The sequence below is a fragment of the Geotrypetes seraphini genome, chromosome 9 (assembly GCF_902459505.1).
Source record: "Geotrypetes seraphini chromosome 9, aGeoSer1.1, whole genome shotgun sequence".
Classification (NCBI taxonomy): domain Eukaryota; kingdom Metazoa; phylum Chordata; class Amphibia; order Gymnophiona; family Dermophiidae; genus Geotrypetes; species Geotrypetes seraphini.
Genome location: NC_047092.1, coordinates 51212680 through 51239048, shown reverse-complemented (window position 1 = coordinate 51239048; position 26369 = coordinate 51212680). Strand labels below are relative to the sequence as shown.

Sequence of the window (26369 nt, the reverse complement as noted above, 5' to 3'; positions counted from 1 at the left end):
ATCCATAACTTAGACACTAGTTCTCTTCTCATGGGGTTCAGATCATAACCAAAGTGAATACGAGCATTGTGGAAGAATGTCTCTGAGCTTGAAAAGATCCTCGATCTGCTTTATAACATAATGTGTCAGAAAGGTTTCTGTAAAGAGAGAAACTAACTGCATTCAGTTTCTCCTTTTCTGCTCTCCTACACAGTGACTTCATTTAGGGTTCAGCACAAGTTTCAACTGAGATGTCTTTGAGTTAATCTTTGCAGTCACACAGATTGCAGATTTAATCATAAAGAAATTCCAAAGCTGGCAAAACAACATATTGATGATGAGTTGTGGCTCTGTATTTAATCGCGATTCAGAATTCTGATTGAACTAAGTGGTTGATTTTAAAAATGTGTAATTGTGACTGATCACATTCTTAATCATGGTTTTGAAGACCCTTCCCGTATGCTTATTTGAAAGATGACTTGGTAGTTTAGATTAGGGAATGCAGTGATTCCCATTTGCTGCCTGTGGTAACTCAGGTTCAAAATGGTAGCCATGACCCTTTTATACTACTGCTGTCGCTTACAGTTACCCAGCCTGAATGGCAAATTTTCTAGTGCAATAGGTATGTCATTTTGGACAGTAGGGTATTCTCCCCATGCTCTCGAGCCCTGCAGAAGGAATCCATTACAGGTTTTCAACTCCTCAAGAGGCTCTGCTGCCCCCTTCAGTTTTCCTTTTGCATGCAAGCCAGAAGGTATCTTTCTGATCTACGCAAGGAGGCTTGGGCTCCAGGGTGCATCAATTTAATTGGCAAAGACTGACCAGGATCCTGTGGACCTTCCTAACAGGGACTTGGAAGGCAAGGGATCAGTCTGTTTGCTCTTCCTGTCACCCTGCTGGGCGATAAGGAGTCACAAACAGGAACAAGTATGCAGGAAACAGTGGTGGCCTTTGACCAAGGGGAATATCCTACAGTACTCCAGCTGTTCAAGCCTTTGGCAATATTAGAGCTCATAGGCCCCCTTCTACTCAGTCTCTATCTTGAGCAGAGTGAGAGCATAGCTCACATCTTTTCCCTGGCATCATGAATGTTTTAGTCACAGAGCACTGGGATGCTCCTGAGGGCACTATAAAGGTAGCCAAAACAATGTCTAGGCTGTATCCTATGGCACAGGAGTGGCAACAGATGTTCTCTCAGCCTAAGGTGGACTCCTTGGGGGCTTAGGTAGCCAAATGCACGTCACTGCTGAGTGAGGGAGGTGTAGTATTAAAGGATATGCAAGATCACAGAATGGATGTGATTCTGAAAATGCAGTTTAAAGCTTTGACTTTAGGGATCAAAGAAGCTGTAGCAGCCTCTTTTGTGGCACATGCTTGTCATACCGAGGACGAGGACAGAGGACGAGCCTTTTCCTCCAGCTGATATTAGCTAGGATGGATTATGTGGCCGATGCTCTCTACGACGTCATAAGCAAAGTCTCGGCTTATTCTATTTCAGTCCACAGAATGCAGTGGTTCATGCAATGGGCAGGAGATTCCACCTCCAAGGCTACTCTTAGCAGACTCCATTTCAAAGGACATATGTTGTTCGGAAAGGGTCAGGACAATCTGATGGTCAGTATTGCAGATTGCTGGCCGAAATTTCTGCCCAACAGCAGACCACGAACTTCTAGAGGTGCTGGGAGGTCTAATTTTCATAATTCCAAATGCTTTTGACAGTACTCAGGAGGAGCCTTAGGGGTCAAGACAAAGATTCACAGGACCTAGAAGCCAAGTCTCTGGTTCTCATCCCACCTCCAAGAAAGCGCAGTGACGCCAGGATGGAAGTCTTTCCCCTGATAGAAGGGAGGCTCTCAGCATATGTGGAAGTCTGGACGCAGATCTCATCAGACTGCTGGGTACTGGAGATCATTCATGGAGGGTACAAGCTCGAATTTGCCCATCCCTTCATAGACTGGTTTGTGGATTCTCCAGTGGAAACCGAAAAAGGTCATGCAAAGTCTTGGCAACAGTACAGACTTGTAGAAATTCAGGCCATAGAGCCAGTGCTGCCAGAAGAATCGGGCTCTGGCAGATACTCCATATACTTCATAGTGTCCAGCAGCTGTAGCTCCAGGGGAATTTCTAGCTTCTCTAGGCTTGATGGAAGCCTACCTGCACATGCCCATATTTTTGGAACACAGGTGATTCCTCCATGTGCTGGAGAGACATCAGTTCTCACTATTTCCCTTTAGGTTGACAACAGCACCTCACACTTCACCAAGGTGATGGTGTTGGTAGCAGCACATCTCCACAGGGCAGAATTGCAAGTGCTTCTATATCTGGATGACTAGCTAATCAGAAGGGGAAGAAGCAGTTGGCTCAAGTCATCCAGGTCTTGCAGAGCCTGGTCTGGATAGTGAATTTTCAACAGAGCCAACTGGTTCCTTCCCAATACCTGGGAGTACTCCTCAATATGGCAGAAGGCCGGATCTATCTTTCAGAGTCACGCAGACAGGAGTTTTGCACTCGGATACATCATGTCCATTAGTTTTGCCTAATGGACATGATGGCCAAGCCAGCTCTGTCTGTGTGACACGCCAAGTACTAGGTACCTCCATGTATTAGGCTTCATGGCAGCCACTATAGATGTCCCTTGGGTGAAGGCTCGCATAGACCCTCTTCAGGATGCAGTATTGTCTCAGTGGTCCCCACAAATGTACTCCCTTCAAGTGACTCCCATGGTCTTCGGAATCCAGCTGCAGTATGAGTTAGTGGCTCTATCCACAGTCATTATTACAGGGCATGCCTCTCAGAATAACTTTGTGGGTCATTCTCACAATGGACGCCAGCCTGTTTGACTAGGGATGCCATTGCAGTGGATACCCAGTCCAGTGGCAGTTGTTGGCCTCCCAGAGAAAGTGGTACATCAACAGATTGGAGCTTTGGGCCAATCGATCCACTTGTACCCTTTCTTCTCCACTCAGGATTTTGTAGACTTCAATCATATTTCATATCTCCCCTTAGTCTTCTCTTTTCCAAGCTGAAGAGCCCTATCCTTTTTAGTCTTTCCTCATACGAGAGGAGCTCCATCCCCTTTATCATCTTGGTCACTTTTCTTTGAACCTTTTCTAGTGTTGCTATATCTTTCTTGAGATCAGGAGACCAGAATTGAACGCAATACTCCAGGTGAGGTCACACCATGGAGCGATACAGAGGCATTATAATATCTTTAGTCTTGTTCACCATCCCATTTTTAATAATTCCTAGCATTTTTTTTTTTTGGGGGGGGGGTTTGGCCGCTGCCGCACATTGGGCAGAAGATTTCATCATATTGTTTACAATGACACCAAGATCCCTTTCTTGGGTGCTAACCCCCAAGGTGGGCCCTAGCATTTGTTAACTGTGATTTGTCCATATTAAATTTCATCTGCCACTTGGATGCCCAGTCTTTCAATTTCCTAAGGTCTGCATGCATTTTAACAACTTTGAACAGTTTAGTGTCATCTGTAAATTTAATCACCTCACTTGTTCTAATTTCCAGATTGTTTATAAATAAGTTAAATAGCACTGGTCCCAGAACAGAGCCCTGTGGCACTCCACTATTTATCTGCCTTCAATGAGAAAAATGGCCATTTAACCCTACCCTATGATTTTTGTCCTATAACCAATTCCTAATCCACAACTGAACATTGCCTTCTATCCCGTGACTCCTAATTTTCTCAAGAGCCTCCCATGAAGAATTTTGTCTGAAAATCTAGATACACTATATCAACTGCCTCACCTTTATCCACCTGTTTATTCACACCTTCAAAGAAGTCAATCAAATTGGTGAGGCAACATCTCCCTTGGCTGAACCCATGCTGACTCTGTCTCATTAAATCATGTTTTGTCTTCGTGTTCCACAATTTTATTTTTTATAATTGTTTCCACCATTTTGCCCAATACTGAAGTCAGGCTTACCGGTCTGTAATTTCCCAGATCTCCTCTGGAACCCTTTTTAAAAATCGGCGTAGCATTGACCACCCTCCAATCTTCAGGTACTACAGATGATTTTAGCAACACGTTACAGATCACTAATAGCAGGTCAGCATTTTCATGTTTGTTATCCTGGGATGTATACCATCCAGTCCCGGTGATTTATCACTTTTTAACTTGTCAGTTTTGCTTAATACATCTTTCAGATTCACAAAGATTTCTTTCAGTTCCTCTGCATCATCACTCTTGAATACCATTTCCAGTTCTGGTTGATCTCCTTCCGTAAAGACAGAAACAAAGAATTCATTCAGTCTCTCCACTATGGCCTTATCCCCCCTGAGTGACCCTTTTGCTCCTTGATCATCCAACAGTCTCATGGATTCCCTCACTGGTTTTCTGCTTCTGATGTACCTAAAGAAATTGTTATGAGCAACCTTCACTAACTTAAGAACATAAGAAGTTGACTCCACTGGGTCAGACCAGAGGTCCATCGCGCCCAGCGGTCCGCTCCCGCGGCGGCCCATCAGGTCTATGACCTGTGAAGTGGTTCATGACCATTTCTATAACCTACCTCTGCTTCTAACTTGACATGAAAAGAAGAACAAGCATATTCTTCACAACCAATTTGAGTTATCTGCTTAATTCATATGTTGTAAGAGCATGGACCGTTTCAAATAAGGGTGCTGCAGCAATCAACTGAATCTTCATATATCAAAATTTTTTCTTAGCCTGTAATATGTTGACTCAGTATCAGGCTTCTGTGTCTGGATGTGTCTTCTATATTTGTTCAATTTTACTTAGCTTCCTCTTTTCATCCATTAAATTATCATTAAACCATTGTAATAGAGAGTTGCTTGGAGACAGAAATCTCCTCTGTCTCCGCAAGGAATCTCCTCTGTCCCCTCCATTCCCATGAAAATTACTTCAGACAGTTGTGATTTAATTTTAATTAAGTTTTACAGAAAATTCAAACACAAAGTCAAACCTTTGTAAGCCCAGCTACATTAACTACCTATGGCTGTGTCTAAAATAAATAACCACCAGTCCACACAGACATCAACCACATAATCCAAGCTGTGCCCTAGGAGTCTCTGGTATATATGCAGTCATCCAATCAGGGGAAGCTATAGCAGAATGGTATATACTGCCTTACAATATATCAAAATAAAGTGAATGTAATTATAAATTATTCATCAAAAAATAAATACAAAATATATATAATAAAATATGTATTAGAGTGCCCAGTGTGAAATCTTATTCAAAACCAACAGGTTTAAGGAATAAAGATGTATTGTGACTACATCATTGCACTCACCTGCCTACCTGCCATTCAATATTGATTAAATCAAATCTGACTCAAAAGATATCAAGCAGTATAAAAAGTACTTAGCTGGATCCTGAAGAAGATGAGATCAGATGATACATACAAAGTCCAATAATGTTGCACTCATCTTCACATGATGGAAATATAAGAATGTATCCAAGAACTCCAAAACTCCACTACGTGAAAAGGTGAAATATCCAAAATCTCCTCTGTACTTGTAGGTTATTGCAGGTGCTAACAATCATGCAACGAACTAATCCATATTGATAACGTTGGCTTTGAAAAAATATTATAAAAGTGAGTCCCCAAAAACAAAAAAGATTGTTTTAACTGCTTCTATAAAAATCACCATGTATCCAAGAACTCCAAAACTCCACTACGTGAAAAGTTGAAATATCCAAAATCTCCTCAACACCGATCGTGTTTCACTATGAATTGCTTCATCAGGAGGAAACAATGTAAACCTCAGACCTCCTAATGGAGGAAACACGGCGCCAGAGAATCTCAGCAGAGATTTTGGATATTTCAACTTTTCACGTAGTGGAGTTTTGGAGTTCTTGGATACATGGTGATTTTTATAGAAGCAGTTAAAACAATCTTTTTAGTTTTTGGGGACTCACTTTTATAATATTTTTTTCAAAGCCAACGTTATCAATATGGATTTGCTTTAAACTGTCACACTTCTTTTGATGGATATTCGCAGTGCTTCTCTTCTACTTGAAGCCACATCCTTTTAGAAGCTTGAACTTCTTTTTGTCTTCTCTTATGGTAGATTGAATCGACCTACATTATTAAGAGAAAATAGTTTCCTTGTTGGCCTGGCTCTACCAGGGTGCAGGCTATGCCCTAGGCTGAAGCAGGGGCTGTTCCTTGGAAGACATTTGAAGGGTTGTAACATGGTGGTTCTTCCATTCTTTTGGCAAATTACATGCTTGATGTTTGGGCTAGGTAGGATAGTGCTTCTGGCTGAGCAGCTCTGAAAGTCTTTTCATCCCTATGGGATAGAAGTTTTGCTGCATTTCCTAGGTCTGGATTGGCCTAGCAGGATGATAAAATTGAAATTTATTCTTACCTGTTAATTTTCTTTCCTTAAGTTATACTAGATTAGTCCACAAACCACCTCAGAAAATTGAGGGATTCCGTAGATTTCTGAGTCCTAGGTGTGCTACATGTCTCTATATAATTGGTTCTGCAAATGTATCCCTATTAGGCCTCTGTTCTGGGTTCAGTTTGGCTGTCTTGTTTTCCTCTTAATTGTTTGATCTTTGAATGACTTTGGTATTAGCATACTGGAATGTTCAGTGTTAGTTACTGCTAATAAGGAAACACAAGCTCTAGATTGATCAAGCAGGACTCGAGGAAAGAAATTTAACAGGTAAAACCAAATTCACCGTACTTGTGACGTGTTAAATTCTTGTAACTATTGATCACCCATGGTGGTGATTTTCTGCTTTGTGTTGTATTTACATGATATAATTTTCTTTTTCATGTTTCATTCTGCAGATGTTCGGTTATTGCTTAATAATGATAATCTTCTTAGAGAAGGAGCAGCCCAGTAAGTACTCTTTATCTGTAGAATTAAAGAATTGGTTCTCAGATATTATATAGTATGTGTTAAACACATTTAAGTTAAGATTGTGTAGCTCTTTTATATGATACAGTAAATGATGAAGTACAAATGTCATATTATGCAAATAGAAATCAGCTTGCATATTGGCTTAAAATGATCTATCCTTTCCCTTGGTCTAAAATAATAGAATTTCAACAATCATTTCAACATCTGGCTTTAAATATTTTAAACTCTGTAGTGACTTTTTCTTTCCTACTTTCGCTTGTTGGTATTTATTGTCCTCCTGTTTCCTGTTCATGCCAGAGTTGTCATATGGGCAATATTTTCATTTCTTAATAAAGACCACTTTAAAGGGAAATTTTTTTGATGGTGAAACACATTCTGCATTAACTTTCCCGAACAGTCCGGACCCGCGGCCTACCTTTAAAGGGCCTCCGGACAAGCGAGCCTCTCCCGCCAGCGGGCTCTACTCAAGGGCCCTTCGTGCGGACCGAGGAGGACTGAGGATTCCGAAGGAAACAGAAAAACAGGTATGACTTAAAAATACTACTAATAAACTACCAGGCCCCCCCCCCCAAAAAAAAAAAAAAGCCCTAGAGACCACTAAGGAGAAGAGAAGCACAGGATTGACAGGTCTGCCCTTGTAACCAGGAGACATATAGGATGCAGTTCCTATACCCCACTAGTTCCACTAGTTTCCACTAGTGAGAGGGACAGCACAAAGTGCACAAAATCTTCCCAACTGTAGGCCAGTTGGCCATTTACCCACACTATGATGGGCATTAACACAGCCAACCCACCAACTAATAGTAGCCTCTCTAAACCCAGACAAGACCTCCAGTCAGCCCCAACACCTTCACTATGGAAAGCACAGAAGACACCTGAAATGATAGAGGGCAACAGAAAACAAGTGCCCCGACACCAAGCCACCACAATAAAAGAAAAGTGTGGACTTTTGAATAGATCGAACACGCTGTGGAAGAACCTCCTGACAAAGAATACGTGCCCATAGAATGTCTACACCTTAACGCACGCTCCATATGCAACAAGACAGATTATAAGTGACCTGATAGCCAACAGCCAAGCTGGTATTATATGCATTACAGAAACATGGATACCAGTCAAACTCCCCCTTGTTGAATCTTTGCCCTCTGGGATACAAGGTATTACACTCACCAAGAACGCATAAAAGAGGCGGAGGCATCCTACTATTGTATAAATCATTCTTCACTTTAAACCTATTTGACAGATGAGCTGATCCAGACTTAGAATGCATGATCTGCATCCTGAAAAACCAAGAGGGAGGTAAAGACATGTCTACTACTGTTATTCAGACCATCTGGCAACTGGAACATGGTGGAGGACAAGCTCCTGTCTAATCTCTCACTGTGCCACACTTCTCTAATCTAATAATGCTGGGAGATCTAAACCTCTGCCTGGAGATAAGTGATGACCCCAAAGTCCGTGCCTTCAACGAGTTGGTAGAACAATTAGACTTATACAGTCCACTCTCAGTCCCAACATACAGGGATGGTCACAGCCTGGACTTCATCTCCAATTCATCCAGAGGACTAAATGTTCCCCTAGTAGATCACATCAAATGGGAACCACTAATATGGTTGAAACATCACCTCCCTGACTACTACCTGAAGCTGCCCAGGGCATCTATACACAAATCCAGAGGCAACACATGTAACGAGATGTGGCAAGATTCCAGCAGAGGCATTTTGGAAGAAACTATAGCACAACTTGATTCTGTAAGCAATAATGTAGATGTGGCCCTTATCTCTTGGCACAACGCTACCAAAAAAGTCTTAGATAAGACTGTACCTTTTAATACCATAATACCCAAGCAAAAAAACAATCCATAGGTCTCATACAGACTAATTGCCATAAAAACTGAAGCAAGGTGACTGGAAAGGGCCTGGAGGAAGGACTAGATGCAAGAGTGTTTCATTCAATGGAGGAAGAAAATAAAACAATACCAACTGGCCACAAACAATATATGTTGTGCCAAAGAGGTCTTCTTTCTGAGCTTATAGGATGGGAGATAGAGAGAGATATATTTGAAGTTTTTTATAATTAGGACTTTATATTTCTGCCACATTTTTGTGGTCTCCAGTTGTATTTCTTGAACTTCAGAATACCCCTTTCGCTCTGGAGTTTCCTTTCAGTTGAAAGACTCGCCTCATATGTATTTATGCCATAAAGGTATTTAAACAACTGTCGTATCTCCCCTCGCCTGCCTTTCTTCCAAAATATACATATTTGAGATCTTTAAGTCTGTCCCTGTATGCCTTATGACGTAGACAATCAACCATTTTAGTTGCCTTCCTCTTTTTCATAGGCGCTGACCCCGAAGGTGGACTCTAGCATAGCATAACATAAATCTTTTTTATATACAGCAAAGCCTTTCGGTTTGAAGCGGTTTACAGGAAAAATGGCTCAGGAGAATCAGCGAGCTACAGCAATGGAGAGAATTGAAAATTGTTTAGATTGCATAGAGGGAGGTTAAGCAGGGTTTTATAAGGAGGGAGATAAATAGGTAGGAATGTTCATAATCTTAGAGCAACAATGTGGACTAGAAAGTCATTGGATCGGTAACTATGATTTGGGATATTCTTCCCAATGTGCATCACTTTGCATTTGTCCATATTAAATTTCATTTGCCATTTGGATTCCCAGTCTTCCAATTTCCTAATGTCTGCCTGTAATTTCTCAGTCTGCATGCATTTTAACAACTTTGAACAGTTTAGTGTCATCTGCAAATTTAATCACCTCGCTTGTTCCAATTTCCAGATCATTTATAAATAAGTTAAATAGCACTGGTCCCAGAATAGATCCCTGTGGCACTCCACTATTTATCCTCCTCCAATGAGAAAAATGGCCATTTAACCTTACGTTTTCTGTCCTATAACCAATTCCTAATCCACAGCTGAACATTGCCTCCTATCCCGTGACTCCTAATTTTCTCAAGAGCTTCTCATGAGGAACTTTGCCAAAAGCTTTCTGAAAACCTAAATACACTATATCAACCGGCTCACCTTTATCCACATGTTTATTCACTCCTTCAAAGAAGTCAAGCAAATTTGTGAGGCAAGACTTCCCTTGGCTAAACCCATGCTCACTCTGCTCCATTTTATCATGTTTGTCTATATGTTCCACTATTTTATTTTTTATGACTCTCTCTCCTCTCCTATTTTGCCTGGCTCTGTAATTTCCCGGATCTCCCTGGAAACCTTTTTAAAAATCAGCATAACATTGGCACCCTCCAATCTTCAGATACTACTTACAATTTTAACAACTGGTTTCATATCACTAACAGCAGATCAGCAATGTCAATACCCTGGGATATATACCATTCAGTCCAGATGATTTATCACTCTTTAACTTGTCAATTTGGCTTAGTATATCTTCCAGGTTCACCAAGATTTCTTTCAGTTCCTACTCATCATCACCTTTGAAAACCATTTCCAGTTCAGGTAGATCTCTTACATCTTCCTCCATAAAGACCAAAGCAAAAATTAATTCAGTCTCTCTGCTGTGGCTTTATCCTCCCTGAGCACCCCTTTTGCTCCTTGATCATCTGATGGTCCCACAGATTCCCTTACAGGTTTTCTGCTTCTGATGTACTGAAAAAAATTGTTACTATGAGTTTTTTGCCTCTTTATCAAGTTTCTCTTCATATTCTTTTTTAGCTTTCTTAGTGCTTTGCATCTAATTTGCAGTGCTTATGTCTCCTCTTACTTTCTTCATTTGGATACTTTTTCCTTTTTTAAAGGATATTATTTTTTGCTGTAATAGCTTCTTTTACTTCGCTTCATTTCCTCTTCTTTCCACCTTTGTTAATACAGGGAATACATCTGGTCTGGGCTTCCATAAGGGTATTTTTCATTAACATCCACTTCTGGTTTACAGTCATAATCTTTGTCACCGATCCTTTTAGCTTCCTTTTAACCATTTTCCTTATTTTATCATAGTTGCCCTTTTAAAAAGTGCCGCTAAAGTAGACTTCTTTAGCAATGTCACTTCAGATATTAGCTCAAATTTGATCATGTTATGATCACTGTTACCCAGCAAATCCAACACATCCTGTACTATGCCCTGCATGCCACTGAGGACCAAATATAAAATAGCTCCCCCTCTTGTCAGTTTTTGGACCAGTTCCAAGAAGCAGTCATTTATGATATCTAGGAATTTTACCTCCCTAGCACTCCCTGATTTAAAAAAAAAAAAAAATCAGATTTTTTTTTAAACATTTTAAATTGGATTTTTAAAAATGTTTTTTGAGGAAAAATCTCTCTAAAGATAGTTTTCTATTTAAGATACATTATAGTCTAAAACAGTGTATCATAAACTGTGTAGTGGAAAAATACCAGCTGACTGCCTACAGGACATTCCTCGTGGCAATAGGCACATCCTGTAGGCAGTCAGCTGGCGCCTCTCCTTGCCGTCACCTCTCCTTCTCTGCGCCTCTTCTCTTCCAGCATCCCCTCACTGACAACTCAGGACCTCATCTGGAGGGCTTCTGTGCATGCTCAGACATCGACATGATTACCTCTCGTATGTGCATGACATCGCATCAACATCTGCGCAATTCCGGAAGCCCTCTAGCCACAGCACCAAGTTTAGTGTGTTGTGGCTCCAGAGAGTTTACCAGCCACTGCTGTATATTCACGTAATGCTTAAATTTTTTGGTAAATGAATTCCATTAATCCATTCATAATGTCATGGGTAATTTTTCTATCTAGAAGATATTATCACAGATGCTTGGTTTTGCATTCTCAAAACTGAATTTGTGCCTGCAGAGATAGTATGCTGCTGCTTCACAGCAAAAATCTTATAAAATATTCAGAGTTCATGAAAAGACCTTAGCCCCTTTGTTCCTTTGCAACGCAATATGCACGAGGATCTAAGTGTGAGAAGAAAAAGGGGCAAGCAGTAAAAATGAAAGTGAAACCTATTGAGTAGCATACTCCACAAGTCTTGGGATTTTTGTGCATATATCCTGAGCTTTATCATAGTCTTTCCTTGGAGGAGAAAACCTATAATGGCACGAGGCCATAAAACACTCAGTTTGGGAATATTTTAATGAAGTTCCTCTACCCATGGGTAAGACAGGCATGCATGTAAAATGCAAACACTGCAACAAAGAAATATAAAGCTTAGTGGCCCGAATGAAATATCATTATGAGAATTGTTTTGATGAAGATAACAAAAGGAATGTTTGAACAGGCAAACCCCTCTCCTGGTTTTCTTTCTATCTCTCCCATCACACCTTCAGTGTATGCAATGTTGGTTCCTCCTCCACAGCATTCCTGCTGTTGATTGGTGTACCTCAAGGCTCTGTCCTGGGACCACTCCTTTTCTCAATCTACAATTACTCATTTGGAACGCTGATTTCCTCCCATGGCTTTCAGTATCACCTCTATGCTGATGACTCCCAGATCTACCTCTCTGTGCCAAATATCTCTACTGAAACCCAGACCAGAGTCTCAGCCTGCCTGTCTGACATTGCCACCTGGATGTCTCACCGCCATCTAAAATTGAATATGGCTAAAACAGAGTTGCTCATCTTCCCTCCTAAACCCACCTCTCTGCTTCCCTCATTCTTTGTCTCTGTGGACAACACTCTCATCCTTCCTGTTTTACCTTCTCGTTATTTCGGGGTCATCTTTGACTCCTCTCTCTCCTTCACTGCCCAGATACAATGTAAAGCTAAAACCTGCTGCTTCTTCCTCTATAATATTAACCAAAATCAGACCTTTCTTCTCTGAGTACACTACCAAACACTTATCCACGCCCCCATCACTTCATGCTTAGATTACTGCAACTTGCTACTCTCAGGCCTTCTGCTTAGCCATCTCGCTCCCCTCCAGTCCATCCAGAATTCGGCTGCACAACTCATATTCTGGGAGAGCCACTTTACTCACTCAAGTGTCACTTCATTGGCTTTCCATCTGTTTCCGAATACAATTCATACTCCTCTTACTGACCTACAGATGCACTCACTCAGCTACCCCTCACTATCTCTCTTCACTTATCTCCCCCTATTATCCCCCAGCTCCCCATGAGCTCCACTCAGCTGGTAAATCCCTCTTATCTGTGCCCTTCTTTTCGACTGCCAACTCCAGACTTCTGTCTTGCTGCACCGTATGCTTGGAACAAGCTGCCCGAATCCCTACGGTGAGCTCCATCTCTGGCAGGGTTCAAGGCCTGTTTAAAAGCCCACCTCTTTAAGAGTGCTTTTGACTCCTAACTCCTCTTCCCTTGGGTTCTGCATCCCCTACTTTCTATGTCATGTCTGTCTGTCCAAGTTAGATTGTAAGCTCTTCTGAGCAGGGACAGTCTATAAATGTCATAATGTACAGCACTGTGTACGCCTTTCAGCACTATATAAGTGATAAGTAGTAGAAGTAATAACCTTCAGGTTGGTAAATGTTTTGATTTCATCATATCTTAAAGATTGCCTTGAGGAATTTTCATATTTCAGCAAAAGTATATTATTATTACAGCATGTTACCATTATTTTGATACAATTGTTATGAAGAAATAGAGTTGAAGCAAGCAAATATTCATTTTTGGGCAATACTGAATGGCAGTGAATACAATGAGAAAATCATGGTTTTAAATAGTAATTTAAATCATGATTTAAACTGGGGTGTCTTAAACTGTAAACCACAGCAAAGTGGTGTGCCCCGAAGAGATTCCAGACTTTTACTTCATTTTCAAAAATTTCCTTATGTATAACTAGAATAGATGGCATGTACGTTGCATACGAAGAATGTGTCAATGTTATGAGCATCCGTGTGCATAAGGATACAACTGCCCAGACAAACATCATTCTTTGACATGATTGGTCCTTGAAAACTAACAGCAAGTAATTTTAGTTTTATTTTTTGTGCAGTAGTTATCCTAACTTGAGCAACAAAGCAATCAAAGCTTTGTTACCATTTGGATCTTCTTATCATTGTGAACTTGGATTTTCAGCTCTGACAAAAATTAAATTGAAAAAGAGAACAAATGCAGATGATGGATGATGAAATGTGTGTTTGCTTGTTGACTATCAAGCCATGTTTTGAGTTAATTTGCACTCAAAAACAAGCACATCCATCTCATTGATTAGCAACTTTATTCTATTTTAGTTTCATCGTTGTTACAATCACCCATACATAGTTTAAAGAACTTTTTTAAATAAATAACTCTCAAATTTAATTTTTGGTGGTTTTGCAATTTTATAATTTCAATTATAATGTGCTGTGAAAAACATTTGCTCCATTTAGTGCGCCATAGCTAAAAAAGTTTGAGATACACTGATTTAAGTCAAATCCATCCTGACTGAAACTGTCTGCTGAATGTGTAGTGGCAGCCAAAAAAGTGCACAAGTTGTTAGGAATTGTTAGAAAAGGCATGGTTGGTAAATAAAACTAAGAATATTATAATGCCTCTGTAATCCTCCATTGTGTTTCTTCACCTACGTTCAGTTCTGGTCACTGTATCTCAAAAAAGATATAGCGGAATTAGAAAAGGTTCAAAGAAAAGCAGCCAAGATGATAAAGGTGATGTAACTCCTTTCATATGAGGAAAGACTAAAGAGGTTAGGGCTCTTCAGCTTGGAAAAGATGGCTGAGGGGAGTTAGGATTGATCTACAAAATCCTGAGTGGTATAGAATTGGTTGGTTTTTTTACTCCCGTCAGAAATTACAAAGCCTAGGGGACACTTGATGGAAGTTACAGGGAAATACTTTTAAAACCAATAGGATGATATATTTTTTCACTTGGAGAATAGTTAAGCTCTGGAATGCATACACAGTGGATGTGGTTAATGTAGATGGGTTTAAAAAGGTCTGGGCAAGTTCCTGAAGTAAAAGTTCATTGACTATTGAGACAGACATGGGGGAAGCCAATCCTTGTCCTGGGATTGGTAGCATGGAAAGTTGCTACTGTTTGGGTTTTTGCCAGATACCTGGATTGGCCACTGTGGAAACAGGATACTGGGCTAGATGGACCATTGGTCTGACCCAGTGTAGTTAATTCTTATGTTCTTAAATGGTGGTAATTAGAAAACTGTGAAGATATGAAAACTGTCGGAAACTATCTACAGTCTTGATTAGAAATAATAGAGGACATGCTGTATCCAAAGAACAAGCAACACTAATTAGAGGCAGAGATCTGCCACAAAATATGCAACAAACCAAAAAACAGATCAGTCCCAATGGAAGTAATTTGATTTGTTAATAACAAACATCCAATGTGTCCTCATTTTGCCCACAGCTGTGTTAGAGGTAATAACTATGAACAAACATAAAAATCAAAACAAAATCACACATAGTCAAGTCATAACTGATTTAACTGGATTTTAACTATTTATCAATACAGACAGACAGATAACTTAAAAGCATATTTAAACATGCATTAACATACTTACATACACAAGAATTCCATTTAAAACAGTATATGATATGTGCTATCAGATAGTTGATGGCCAAAATCAGTAGAAACATGCTCAAGTGAGTTGCATCCCTTGAATAGGTGATATAAAACTGAGGCACTAAATTCGGAAGTTCTGCTTTGGTCACAAACATTTGTATGTAGTTATCTTGCGCTTTTAAAAGAGTTTGATATGGGTTTTGTAGAAAACTGTTTTCAAATAAGTAACTTACTAAAAAAAAAAGAATAATTAATAGTGTTTGTTCTTTTCAGTGCATTTGCACAGTACAACCTGGACCAGTTTACTCCAGTGAAAATCGATGGATATGATGACCAGGTAGGTCAAAACTAAGCTGTTTTCTTTTAATATGTCTTAAACTTAATACTCTTGTTTTTAATGTAAAACAAAAGTTTATAACAGTTTTAAAATTGTACAGTAAAATGTATGTTTAGATGAGTTTATCAATGGAACTTCAGCATTACCCTTCCTAAGGCTATTATCTTAAACTTTGATAAAGTTCGCCAAAAGTAATTTGGTGCTAATTACTTTTTTGTCTCAGTATCCAAATAAATTAGTTGGCTCTTTTAATCGGAAACTCTCTACGTAGGAGTGATTTATGCTCCCTGGGTTTTCTTTTTTATTATTTGCATTTTTTTAATACGTATTTCATACAAAAAGAAAGACAAGAAATGATAGGCCACATCAGTGAGAGGTAGTTATATAAATAATCACATAGAAGTATAATCAATACAGAAATGAGCCCCCCCTATCCAATCTCAACTTCCATTTATATTCTTAAACTAATCATCTTTCACCCTTCCATTACCCCTCAATAGATCCCTCTTTTTCAAGCAATAACTTCTCAAGCTGGGGATGATCAAAGTAAATATATCTTATGGAACTTAAAAAGTTACTACACATTTACAGGGGTAAGAAAACTGATAATTCAGTTACTTTGTCTTTAATTTCTTGAATTCTCTTTTATGCAACTATGTAGGTTTAGCCACATCTGGAAAAATCCAGACTAGATGACCACAAAATAGAGCGTCTTTTATCCGAAAGCAGGATTTCAGTATATTTTTTCCTGTTCAGTTGGGAAAGTAGCCTGAGAGGATTCCAATAAATTCATAAAATTAATTGATTCTAAATTGATATCCTTCCCTAAACTTTCACCAACTGTCCCAGACTGAGGTACAAAAACATATTGACATTCACATATTATCCCAGGACAAGCAGGCAGGTATTCTCACTAGTGGGTGATGTCATCCGACAGAGCCCCGATACGGACATCTTGCAAGCATGTCTTGCTTGAAGAAACTCAGAAGTTTCGAGATGCCCGCACCGCGCATGCGCCAGTGCCTTCCCGCCCGATGTACCGGGCGCGTCTCCTCAGTTCTTTTCTTTCCGCGGAGCTGAGAAGTTCTCTTCAATTCTGCGCTGACTGAAATTTCAGTATTTTGCCTTCTTTCCCCGCGTTTTATTGTTTTACTTACTTTCTTTGACTTTTATTTCTATTTAAAAAAAAAAAAAAAAAAAGTTACAATTATTTCGTCCGGCGGTTCGGCCGGGCCGGCCTCGTGGCTGCGACCTAGCTCCTTCGACCTAGCAACGTCACTTTTCCGGCCTATGTCCCGGCCTATCACCGGTTTTAAAAAGTGCAGCAAGTGCCAGCGTGCGATTTCGTTGACGGACCCACACCGGCGCTGTCTTCAGTGTCTTGGTCCTGAACACGTTCCGAAATCGTGCCGGCCTTGTTCCACGCTCACAGCGCGCTCTTTTAAACGGCGCTGCTTACTTTGGGAGTCCATGTTTAAGATGGAGTCTTCTAAGGAGCCATCTGCTTCGACCTCGACAGATGTTTCACCGGTCTGTTCGAAGCCTGCATCTGCGACTCATGCATCGAGCATCGTGAAGCCAGCATCGTTCACACCGGCTTCTGCATCGAGTTCAGCATCGGTTCCTGCTCCCGTCTCCTCGGTTCAGGTACCGCCTTCCACTGTTCCTCCCGTGGTCATAAAAGTGCCCAAAGCTACCAAGCAGAAGCACTCGACCACGAAGGAACGCGATGACCGTGCAGGAGGACCCCCTTTCGGTGCGGATCCCTCCATATCGGCATCGCTTAAATCCCTGCTCGAAGCTCAATTTGTTGAGCTCATGCGGACGATGGGACCGAGGCTTATCGCTAATATTCAGGGCGATACTACGGTCCCGGTCCCGGAGAGCGGTCCGCCCCCTCCTCCTCCTCCTCGTCGTTCGATTTCCCTGCTCGACGAGGGGGAGCGGCGGAGGGCGGCGGAACCCACTAGGCGGGCTTCCCTTTCTGACATGCCGCCTTTAGAGCCCATTACACCTCCACGTCACCAGGGTACTACATCGGCCCCTGATAATCGGAGTCCTGGGCATACTGCATCGCAGGAGGAGTTCTTTCGCACTCCATACCAGACTTGGGTGGCACTGCGTGAGTCGGCATCGTTGCCTCCCATGCGCTCCACTGCATCGAGTCCAATCCATTCCTTCGAGGCTTCAAGGGATCGATCGATGCATCGAAGATCACGTTCCCCATCCCGGCATCGGGAGGGGCATCGATCTCGACATTCTTCTAGACACTCCTCGCGTCATTCAGAGGTGTCTCCACAGAAGAAAATGCAGCGTATGGGATACTCATCCTCAGATTTATCCCAGCCAGAGGGACCGGAGTATGAAGAACCATCTACCTCATACTCTCCATGCCGCTCCCAGCTCTCCCTGGAACCGGAGGCTTCCACGTCTTCTAGTCCGTCTCGCCGGCCGGCCTTGGCGGACCAACTTTCCTTTTCATCCTTTCTCAGACAGATGGCGGATGACTTGGATGTGACCTTAGATACTGGGTCGAAGTACTCTAAGGAGTATCTGGACACCATGCATTTACCTCATCCTCCGGCGGAGACACTTCGGCTTCCCCTGCATAAGTTACTTGACCAGACTCTCATGCGGTGTTTGGAGACACCGTATTCCATACCTGCGGTACCTAGCAAGTTGGATGCTCGATACCGCATCGTGCACCACAAGGGGTTTGAGGGAGCTCAACTCTCTCATCAGTCCCTCCTAGTCGAGTCTTCCCTTAAACGTTCGCACCCCTCCCAAGTCTACGCTTCCGTGCCTCCTGGCAGGGAAGGGAGAACGATGGATAAGTTTGGTAGACGTATCTATCAAAATTCAATGATGGCGACTCGAGTGCTCAATTACAATTTTTTCTTCTCGTCCTATTTGGATTTTTTCTTGCCGGTACTCCGCAAGTTCACACCTTTCATCGATGCTGAGGCTCGGTTTGAGTTTGAGGAGGTGGTGGCGACCCTGTCCCAGTTGCGCCTCCAATTGATGCAATCCTCCTATGATGCTTTCGAGCTCTCGGCTCGTGCTGCGGCCTGCTCGGTCGCCATGCGTCGACTGGCTTGGCTTCGCACCATTGATATGGATCCGAATCTCCAAGACAGACTTGCAAATGTGCCTTGTGCGGGAGCGGATCTGTTCGATGAGTCTGTCGAGACTGTTACTAAAAAACTGTCAGACCACGAAAAATCTTTCCAGTCTATCATGAGGCCTAAGCCTAAACCACAACAGTCTCGTCCTTCTAGACCGCCTATAATCTACCAAAGGCGTTATCAACCGAGGCAGGCCCCTCCTGCGAGACAGCCTGCAAAGCGACAGCCGCCTCAGAAGACTCAGCAAAAGCCTCAGATGCCGGCTGCTCCCAAGGCTACTCAGCCTTTTTGACTCTCCTCCAGGGAGCATAACCGATCTCGTTCTGTCTACCCCATATTTTCCCATAGGGGGTCGCCTCCATCATTTTTGTCATCGATGGGAGGCGATCACCACGGACCTCTGGGTCCTCTCCATCGTAAGAGAGGGATACTCTCTTCATTTCCAACGGGTCCCCCCGGACCATCCTCCAAGAGAGTATCCTTCCAACTCCACACAGACCGCTCTTCTTCTCCAGGAAGCTCAGGCTTTGCTCCGGCTTCGGGCCGTCGAGCCGGTACCGGTGGATCAACAAAACCAGGGGTTTTACTCCCGGTACTTCCTGGTCCCGAAGAAGACGGGCGATCTGCGTCCCATTTTGGACCTTCGGGTCCTCAACAAGTTTTTGGTCAGGGAACGGTTCCGCATGCTGACCCTTGCCTCTCTTTATCCCCTAATCGAGCAGAACGATTGGTTATGCTCTCTGGATCTCAAGGAGGCCTACACTCACATCCCGATTCATCCGGCCTCCCGCAAGTTCCTCAGATTCCGGGTGGGACATCTGCATCTGCAGTATCGAGTGCTTCCCTTCGGCCTATCTTCGTCGCCCAGAGTCTTCACGAAGTGTCTGGTAGTGGTGGCCGCTGCACTCCGGAACATGGGTCTCCAGGTGTTCCCATACCTCGACGACTGGCTCATCAAGGCCCCGTCCGCTCCCAAGGTCATTTCGGCGACCTTGACTACCATTTGTTTTCTGCAGAGCTTGGGCTTCGAGATCAACTTTCCAAAGTCCCATCTTCAGCCCACCCAGTCTCTCCCCTTCATAGGGGCTGTCCTGGATACCATTCAACTTCGAGCATTCCTTCCTCCTCCACGCTTACATGCTCTCCTTCTACTCTGCCAGTCAGTGTCTTCTCGCCAATCCATCTCAGCGAGACACATGATGGTCCTTTTAGGCCACATGGCATCTACAGTTCATGTGACGCCTTTTGCCAGACTACATCTCAGGATCCCTCAATGGACTCTGGCATCTCAGTGGACTCAGGTGTCCGACCCGTTATCTCGTCACATTGTGGTCACTCCTGCTCTACGGCAGTCTCTTCTCTGGTGGATGACCTCTTCGAATCTATCCAGAGGTTTGCTGTTTCATTCTCCTCCCCATCAGAAAGTTCTAACGACCGATTCATCGAACTATGCATGGGGGGCCCATCTGGATGGTCTTCGCACTCAGAGGTTCTGGACCAGTGCGGAACGACTCCATCAAATCAATCTTCTGGAGCTCAGGGCCATCTTCAATGCTCTCCAAGCTTTTCAACATCTGCTTCACGACATGGTGGTCCTTATTCGCACAGACAATCAGGTCGCCATGTATTATGTCAACAAACAAGGGGGCACGGGCTCGGCCCCTCTTTGTCAGGAAGCTCTTCGAGTCTGGGATTGGGCGGTTCGCCACAACACCTTCCTCAGAGCAGTCTACATTCAGGGGAAGGACAACGTCTTGGCAGACAAATTGAGTCGTCTACTTCAACCTCACGAATGGACGCTCCACTCCGACCCCCTTCATCAGATCTTTGCTCAGTGGGGGACACCTCAGATAGACCTCTTTGCAGCCCCCCACAACTTCAAGCTGCCTCAATTTTGCTCCAGGATCTACACTCCTCATCGCCTAGAGGCAGATGCTTTTCTGCTGGATTGGAGCAAACGTTTCCTATATGCGTTTCCTCCTTTTCCTCTCATTCAAAAGACTCTAGTCAAATTGAGATTAGACCATGCCACCATGATTCTGATTGCTCCTCGGTGGCCCAGACAACCTTGGTTCTCCCTTCTACTTCAACTCAGCAGCAGGGAGCCAGTACTTCTTCCAGTGTTTCCTTCACTACTCACTCAACATCAAGGTTCACTACTTCATCCCAATCTGCAGTCCCTCCACCTGACAGCTTGGTTCCTTTCAACATAACTCCTCACCAGTTCTCTCAAGCAGTGAGGGAGGTCTTGGAGGCTTCCAGGAAGCCTGCTACTCGACAATGCTATTCCCAAAAATGGACTAGATTCTCTTCCTGGTGTATTTCCAATGCCACGGAACCTCAGCGAGCTTCCCTATCTTCTGTATTGGATTATCTTCTACACCTGTCCCAGTCTGGCCTCAAGTCTACCTCTATACGAGTCCACCTGAGTGCTATTGCGGCTTTCCATCAGCCTCTACAAGGGAAACCTTTGTCTGCTCATCCTGTGGTTTCCAAATTTATGAAAGGACTTTTTCATGTCAACCCTCCTCTCAAACCTCCTCCTGTGGTTTGGGATCTCAATGTTGTCCTGTCTCATCTTATGAAGCCTCCGTTTGAACCTCTCAACACGGCTCCACTCAAGTATCTCACCTGGAAGGTGGTTTTTCTAGTGGCCCTCACGTCAGCTCGTCGGGTCAGTGAGCTTCAGGCCTTAGTGGCGGATCCACCGTTCACCGTATTCCATCATGACAAGGTGGTTCTCCGTACTCATCCAAAATTCTTACCTAAAGTGGTCTCTGAATTTCACATCAACCAATCCATCGTGCTTCCGGTGTTCTTTCCAAAGCCTCATTCTCATCCTGGGGAATCTGCTTTGCACACTCTGGACTGTAAACGTGCTCTAGCTTTCTACTTGGATCGCACAAAGCCACACAGAACTGCTCCTCAACTTTTCGTCTCCTTTGATCCAAACAAGTTGGGACGACCGGTATCGAAGCGCACCATCTCCAACTGGATGGCGGCTTGTATCTCTTCCTGCTATGCCCAGGCTGGATTATCCCTTCCCTGTAAGGTCACAGCCCATAAGGTCAGAGCAATGGCAGCCTCTGTAGCCTTCCTCAGATCGACACCGATTGAGGAGATTTGTAAGGCTGCCACTTGGTCCTCGGTTCATACATTCACCTCTCATTATTGTCTGGATACTTTCTCCAGACGGGATGGACAGTTTGGCCAAACAGTGTTACAAAATTTGTTCTCTTAAGTTGCCAACTCTCCCACCATCCCATTGGGGTTAGCTTGGAGGTCACCCACTAGTGAGAATACCTGCCTGCTTGTCCTGGGATAAAGCAATGTTACTTACCATAACAGTTGTTATCCAGGGACAGCAGGCAGCTATTCTCACGTCCCACCCACCTCCCCTGGGTTGGCTTCTCAGGCTAGCTACCTGAACTGAGGAGACGCGCCCGGTACATCGGGCGGGAAGGCACTGGCGCATGCGCGGTGCGGGCATCTCGAAACTTCTGAGTTTCTTCAAGCAAGACATGCTTGCAAGATGTCCGTATCGGGGCTCTGTCGGATGACATCACCCACTAGTGAGAATAGCTGCCTGCTGTCCCTGGATAACAACTGTTACGGTAAGTAACATTGCTTTTTCTACATTTTCAAAAAGCAATATCTCATTCAGGTATCTATACAACAATATCTCAAAAGACCAAAGATGACCAATAGGAAAATTCAAAATACATAGTGATCTAGATCAAATACAATTTTCTAGAAATTCCAATTATATATGGATCATCAAACTGTCCTTAATAAAAGCTCAAGAAGCTGATTGAACATTGGAAACAGATGTCGAAATCTGTGTCAGTTTGGTGTCCATTGACTTTACTTGTAAATCCATATCTAGAAATGTTGTTAACGGTCTGCTGAGAAAAAGTACAAAGTTGTAGTATTGTTGATTTAATACACACTTTAGTCCTAACAACTTCTGCCATAGATTTAGCTAAATTGGGACAAGCTGTTGGAATACCAACAATACATAGTTCTGTTGAAGAGAAAGTTCCTATTAGTAGATACCTTCCCCACTGGAGTGACACCACCTTGGGAGGAAGCCTCTGTAGGGTGTGGAGAAGTAAAGGGAGGGGATGGGGTGGAACATCCTCCTTCACAATGAGGCACCTGAGGCAGATAATTCATCCAACACAAGTGATGCTTAGGGGTACTTGTATCCTTTTCTATACCCTTATGTTTCACCATTATAAGGATAAAGAAAAAAATTAAAAATAGCTTAATATAAGAAACGAGGTTCAGCTTCCCTGAATCCTTACAGGTTCCTTCTGGGCTCCCAAGGAGCCTAACGTGCCCCTTGTGGCATGCCCCTTGGCCACACGCCATGGGCACACAGAGCTTTTAAGATATTCTGACAGCAGCTTGATGACATCAGACACTGTCACTCCTATGTTCCAGCACACTTTTCCAGAAGGTCCGATAGACACAGGCAGGTAAAGCGCTGCTGCCCCAATACCTTGGCGCTCTCTCCTAGGGGTTCACCAAGCTCACAGCCACCTCTAACCAGCTATGGGTACACAGGGCTTTCAGGATTTTCCAGAAGTAGCCCGATGACACCAGATGCCACCACCCCGATGCTCCAGCACAATCCTCCAGGGGGGTGCAGTAGACCCAAGCAGGTAAAGCGCCACTTCCCCGATACCTTAGCTGTCTATCCCAGGGGTCCATTAAGCATGCAGCCACTTCCATTGCTCTGTTTTTAAATAGATTGCAAGATCTGGCACTGTTTTACAGGCTATAAATAGTTTAACAAGTCTGACATGACATAAGTGAGTGTGTAAGGTCTGGAAAAGTTTTATGTCTTGATTTGTCTAACATTTCATATTTGTCAAGCTGACCTTTGTTTTATACCCTTTGTTTGTACATACTATTTTTTAGGAGCATTTGTCTAACTATAGTGGACAGATCCTCTCTGATAGACATGCACTTCCACCTCCACCCTTTCCCCATATTGCAAAATGAGCTTTCTTCCCTGGAATATCCTGTATTTTTTGGATGCCACCTATGCTGGTATTTTACCACCTTATGTTTTTTTAATCTAGCATTATATATTTGGCCCATCCATACATCTGAGACAACCATTTGGCTTTTCAGTTTGTGCTTTTTGAGTTTGATTTTGTTGATGTGTAGGTAAACTATTGCTTTTGGTTCCATGAAACATTAATAGAGCATAATCATTAAAATGTCCTTTCGTGTATGCAGTTCTAATAATTTTGCTATGAGTGGCAATTTTTCCTATAACTGTCTATAATTGCAACTAAAATGCAATCTCTGTTGCCAGGTGTTAATTACAGAACATGGGGATCTGGGTAATGGAAAATTTTTGGATCCCAGAAACAAGATTGCTTTCAAATTTGATCATTTAAGAAAAGAAGCTAGTGATCCACGGCCCTATGAAGTTGAGAATGCAATAGAGTCCTGGCGGAATACAGTAGATACTGCAGTGAGAGCCTACATAAAAGAGCATTACCCAGGGGGTGTCTGCACTGTAAGTAGACAAGGAGGGAGAGGGTTATAATGGTGCATTCGTGTTATTAGGAAATATGTTGGCAACATTCAGTGTTGCATACTGGTTAATGCACAAAGATGTTTGGTTATCACCATTCAGCTTGCCTATTACCCACTCACCATGTCACCTTTCAGTTATGTCCCTTATGCCCAAAGAATCTTTTCTTTACAACATGGATAGTTTAACCATATTACCTGTGCTATACAATATTCTATTCTGTGTCTTCTGCCTTTTTCACAGTTTGATTCAAGGTGAATTACAAAAAGATCGTCAACAATAGAGGGAAAACATAATAAACATGTATTGGATAAACACCACTTTTCCTAATGTAGGACATTTAGGTTAAAGAACAGATCAAGTTAGGGAGTTCAAAATTTGCAATATATTTTGCAAAAAGTGCTTTGAATGGGAGCCTCTTATAAAATGCAGGACTGTGCAAATGTCTAGTGTAGTGTACATCAGGAGGAACAGTTTGTTTTTTTTAGATGAAAACATACAAAAGAGTGGCATCATTCAGGGCTAAATAGGGTTAAATAACCAGTTGTGCATAAGAAGCAAGTTTTACTAAGTCACATGTACATGATAGATTTTGGGAAGTGGAGCTAAGAGGTCAAGCTTCAAAACACATTTTTCGCATTTCATAATTGTTTTTAAACTAGAGGTAAGCATAATTTCCACCATTAGGCTGTCCTCCAAAGGCCAAACCCAAACAAGAAGTTAACTGACAATTTATGCATAACTCAAAGCAAGTATGAATGCAGATGTGGGAATTTTCACAGGTAATAGCTTTTATCCCAGGACAAGCAGGCATGATATTCTCACGTGGGTGACGTCATCTACGGAGCCCCGATGCGGACAGCATTTCAAGCAAACTTGATAGAAGATTCAAGCTTACTGGCTGCACCACGCATGTGTGCCTCCTGCTCCACTAGAGGGCGCATCCCCTCCTCGTGGTCTCCAGTTCAATTTTTTCCGCTGTGCTAAGAAGACACGTTTTTCTTAGCGCTGCCCTAATGCCTTCTTTGCACCGCGATTTGTTACTTTTCTTTTTCTTTTCTACCGCTAAAATTCGCTGTGCATAACAAATTTTTTCTTTCTTCCTGCTCATCGCGCTTTTTGCACCTTTTTCTCACGATCCGGGGGCTCCCGGATCGCCGCGACCACGAGGCCTGATTGGCCGCGGCCACCTGGATGTCCCGGCCCATTACGGGCTTTAAAAAGTGCACCGGGTGCGAGCGTCTTCTATCTCTCACAGACCCGCATCGCTGGTGCATCCTTTGCCTGGGGGCCGACCATCCAACGGAAACTTGTCCCCGGTGTGCAACTTTTCAACAGCGGGCGCTCCGCCGACGACGGGCCCGCATGGCAGAGCTATTTGCTACCGATCAACCCTCGACCTCGGCCTCGAGATCGGCCCCGGCCTCGGCCCCAGCCTCGATCTCGGCCTCGACTACATCGGCCCCGCCTCGGGACTCGACTTCGAAGACCTCGAGCTCTCATAAGTCCTCGGCCCCGGGTAAGTTCCCTCTTCCTACCTCAGGTTCCACATCGTCAAAGAAGCCAACCTCGGAGACAATGGCCGGACAGAGTGGAAACTCCTTACCCACGGCCCCAGTGAAAACTCCGAAGACCTCGGGACGTGCCTCCACCCCTCGGGAATGCTCCGAAGCGAGATCGCCCCCGGTGGAGAGCACAGCAGCCTTGGACATGCCATCGATGCTGTCCGTGCCAGTATTCCAGGAACTGCTCCGAGCAATGATCACAACGGAGCTATCCGCTGCCACGGCTCACCTGCAACCGGCCTCGACCTCGCATGCGCCGGACCAGCCTGAGCAACGCGCCGAAACCCCTCGAGGAAAACCGTGCCGTTCTCGTCGCCTCTCCTCTTCATCGGATTCCTCTCTGAGGCATCCGAGGCATTCGAAACGAAAATCGAGACCCCTCTCTAACAAGGCCCGGAGTTCCCCTCCGGCTCGAGGGCGCACCCCCTCGACTCGATCAGGGGAGCCGCTAAGGGTCACCGAGCTCTCTCACCAACCCACAGCTCCTACTGACTCCCCCTTGGTCCGGGGCTCCGGTCCGAGGCCCTA

At 43.4% G+C, this 26369-nt stretch overlaps 1 protein-coding gene across 1 annotated transcript in view; it reads left to right on the top strand.

The window, feature by feature from the left end:
• CAPZA2 (capping actin protein of muscle Z-line subunit alpha 2) overlaps positions 1-26369 on the top strand; it is a 96679-nt gene that overhangs the window by 38137 nt on the left and 32173 nt on the right. Inside the window, exons 3-5 of the mRNA XM_033958533.1 lie at positions 6764-6815; positions 15534-15597; positions 24052-24258. Coding sequence (XP_033814424.1) covers positions 6764-6815; positions 15534-15597; positions 24052-24258 — 323 coding nt within the window. The remainder of the gene's footprint in view (positions 1-6763; positions 6816-15533; positions 15598-24051; positions 24259-26369) is intronic.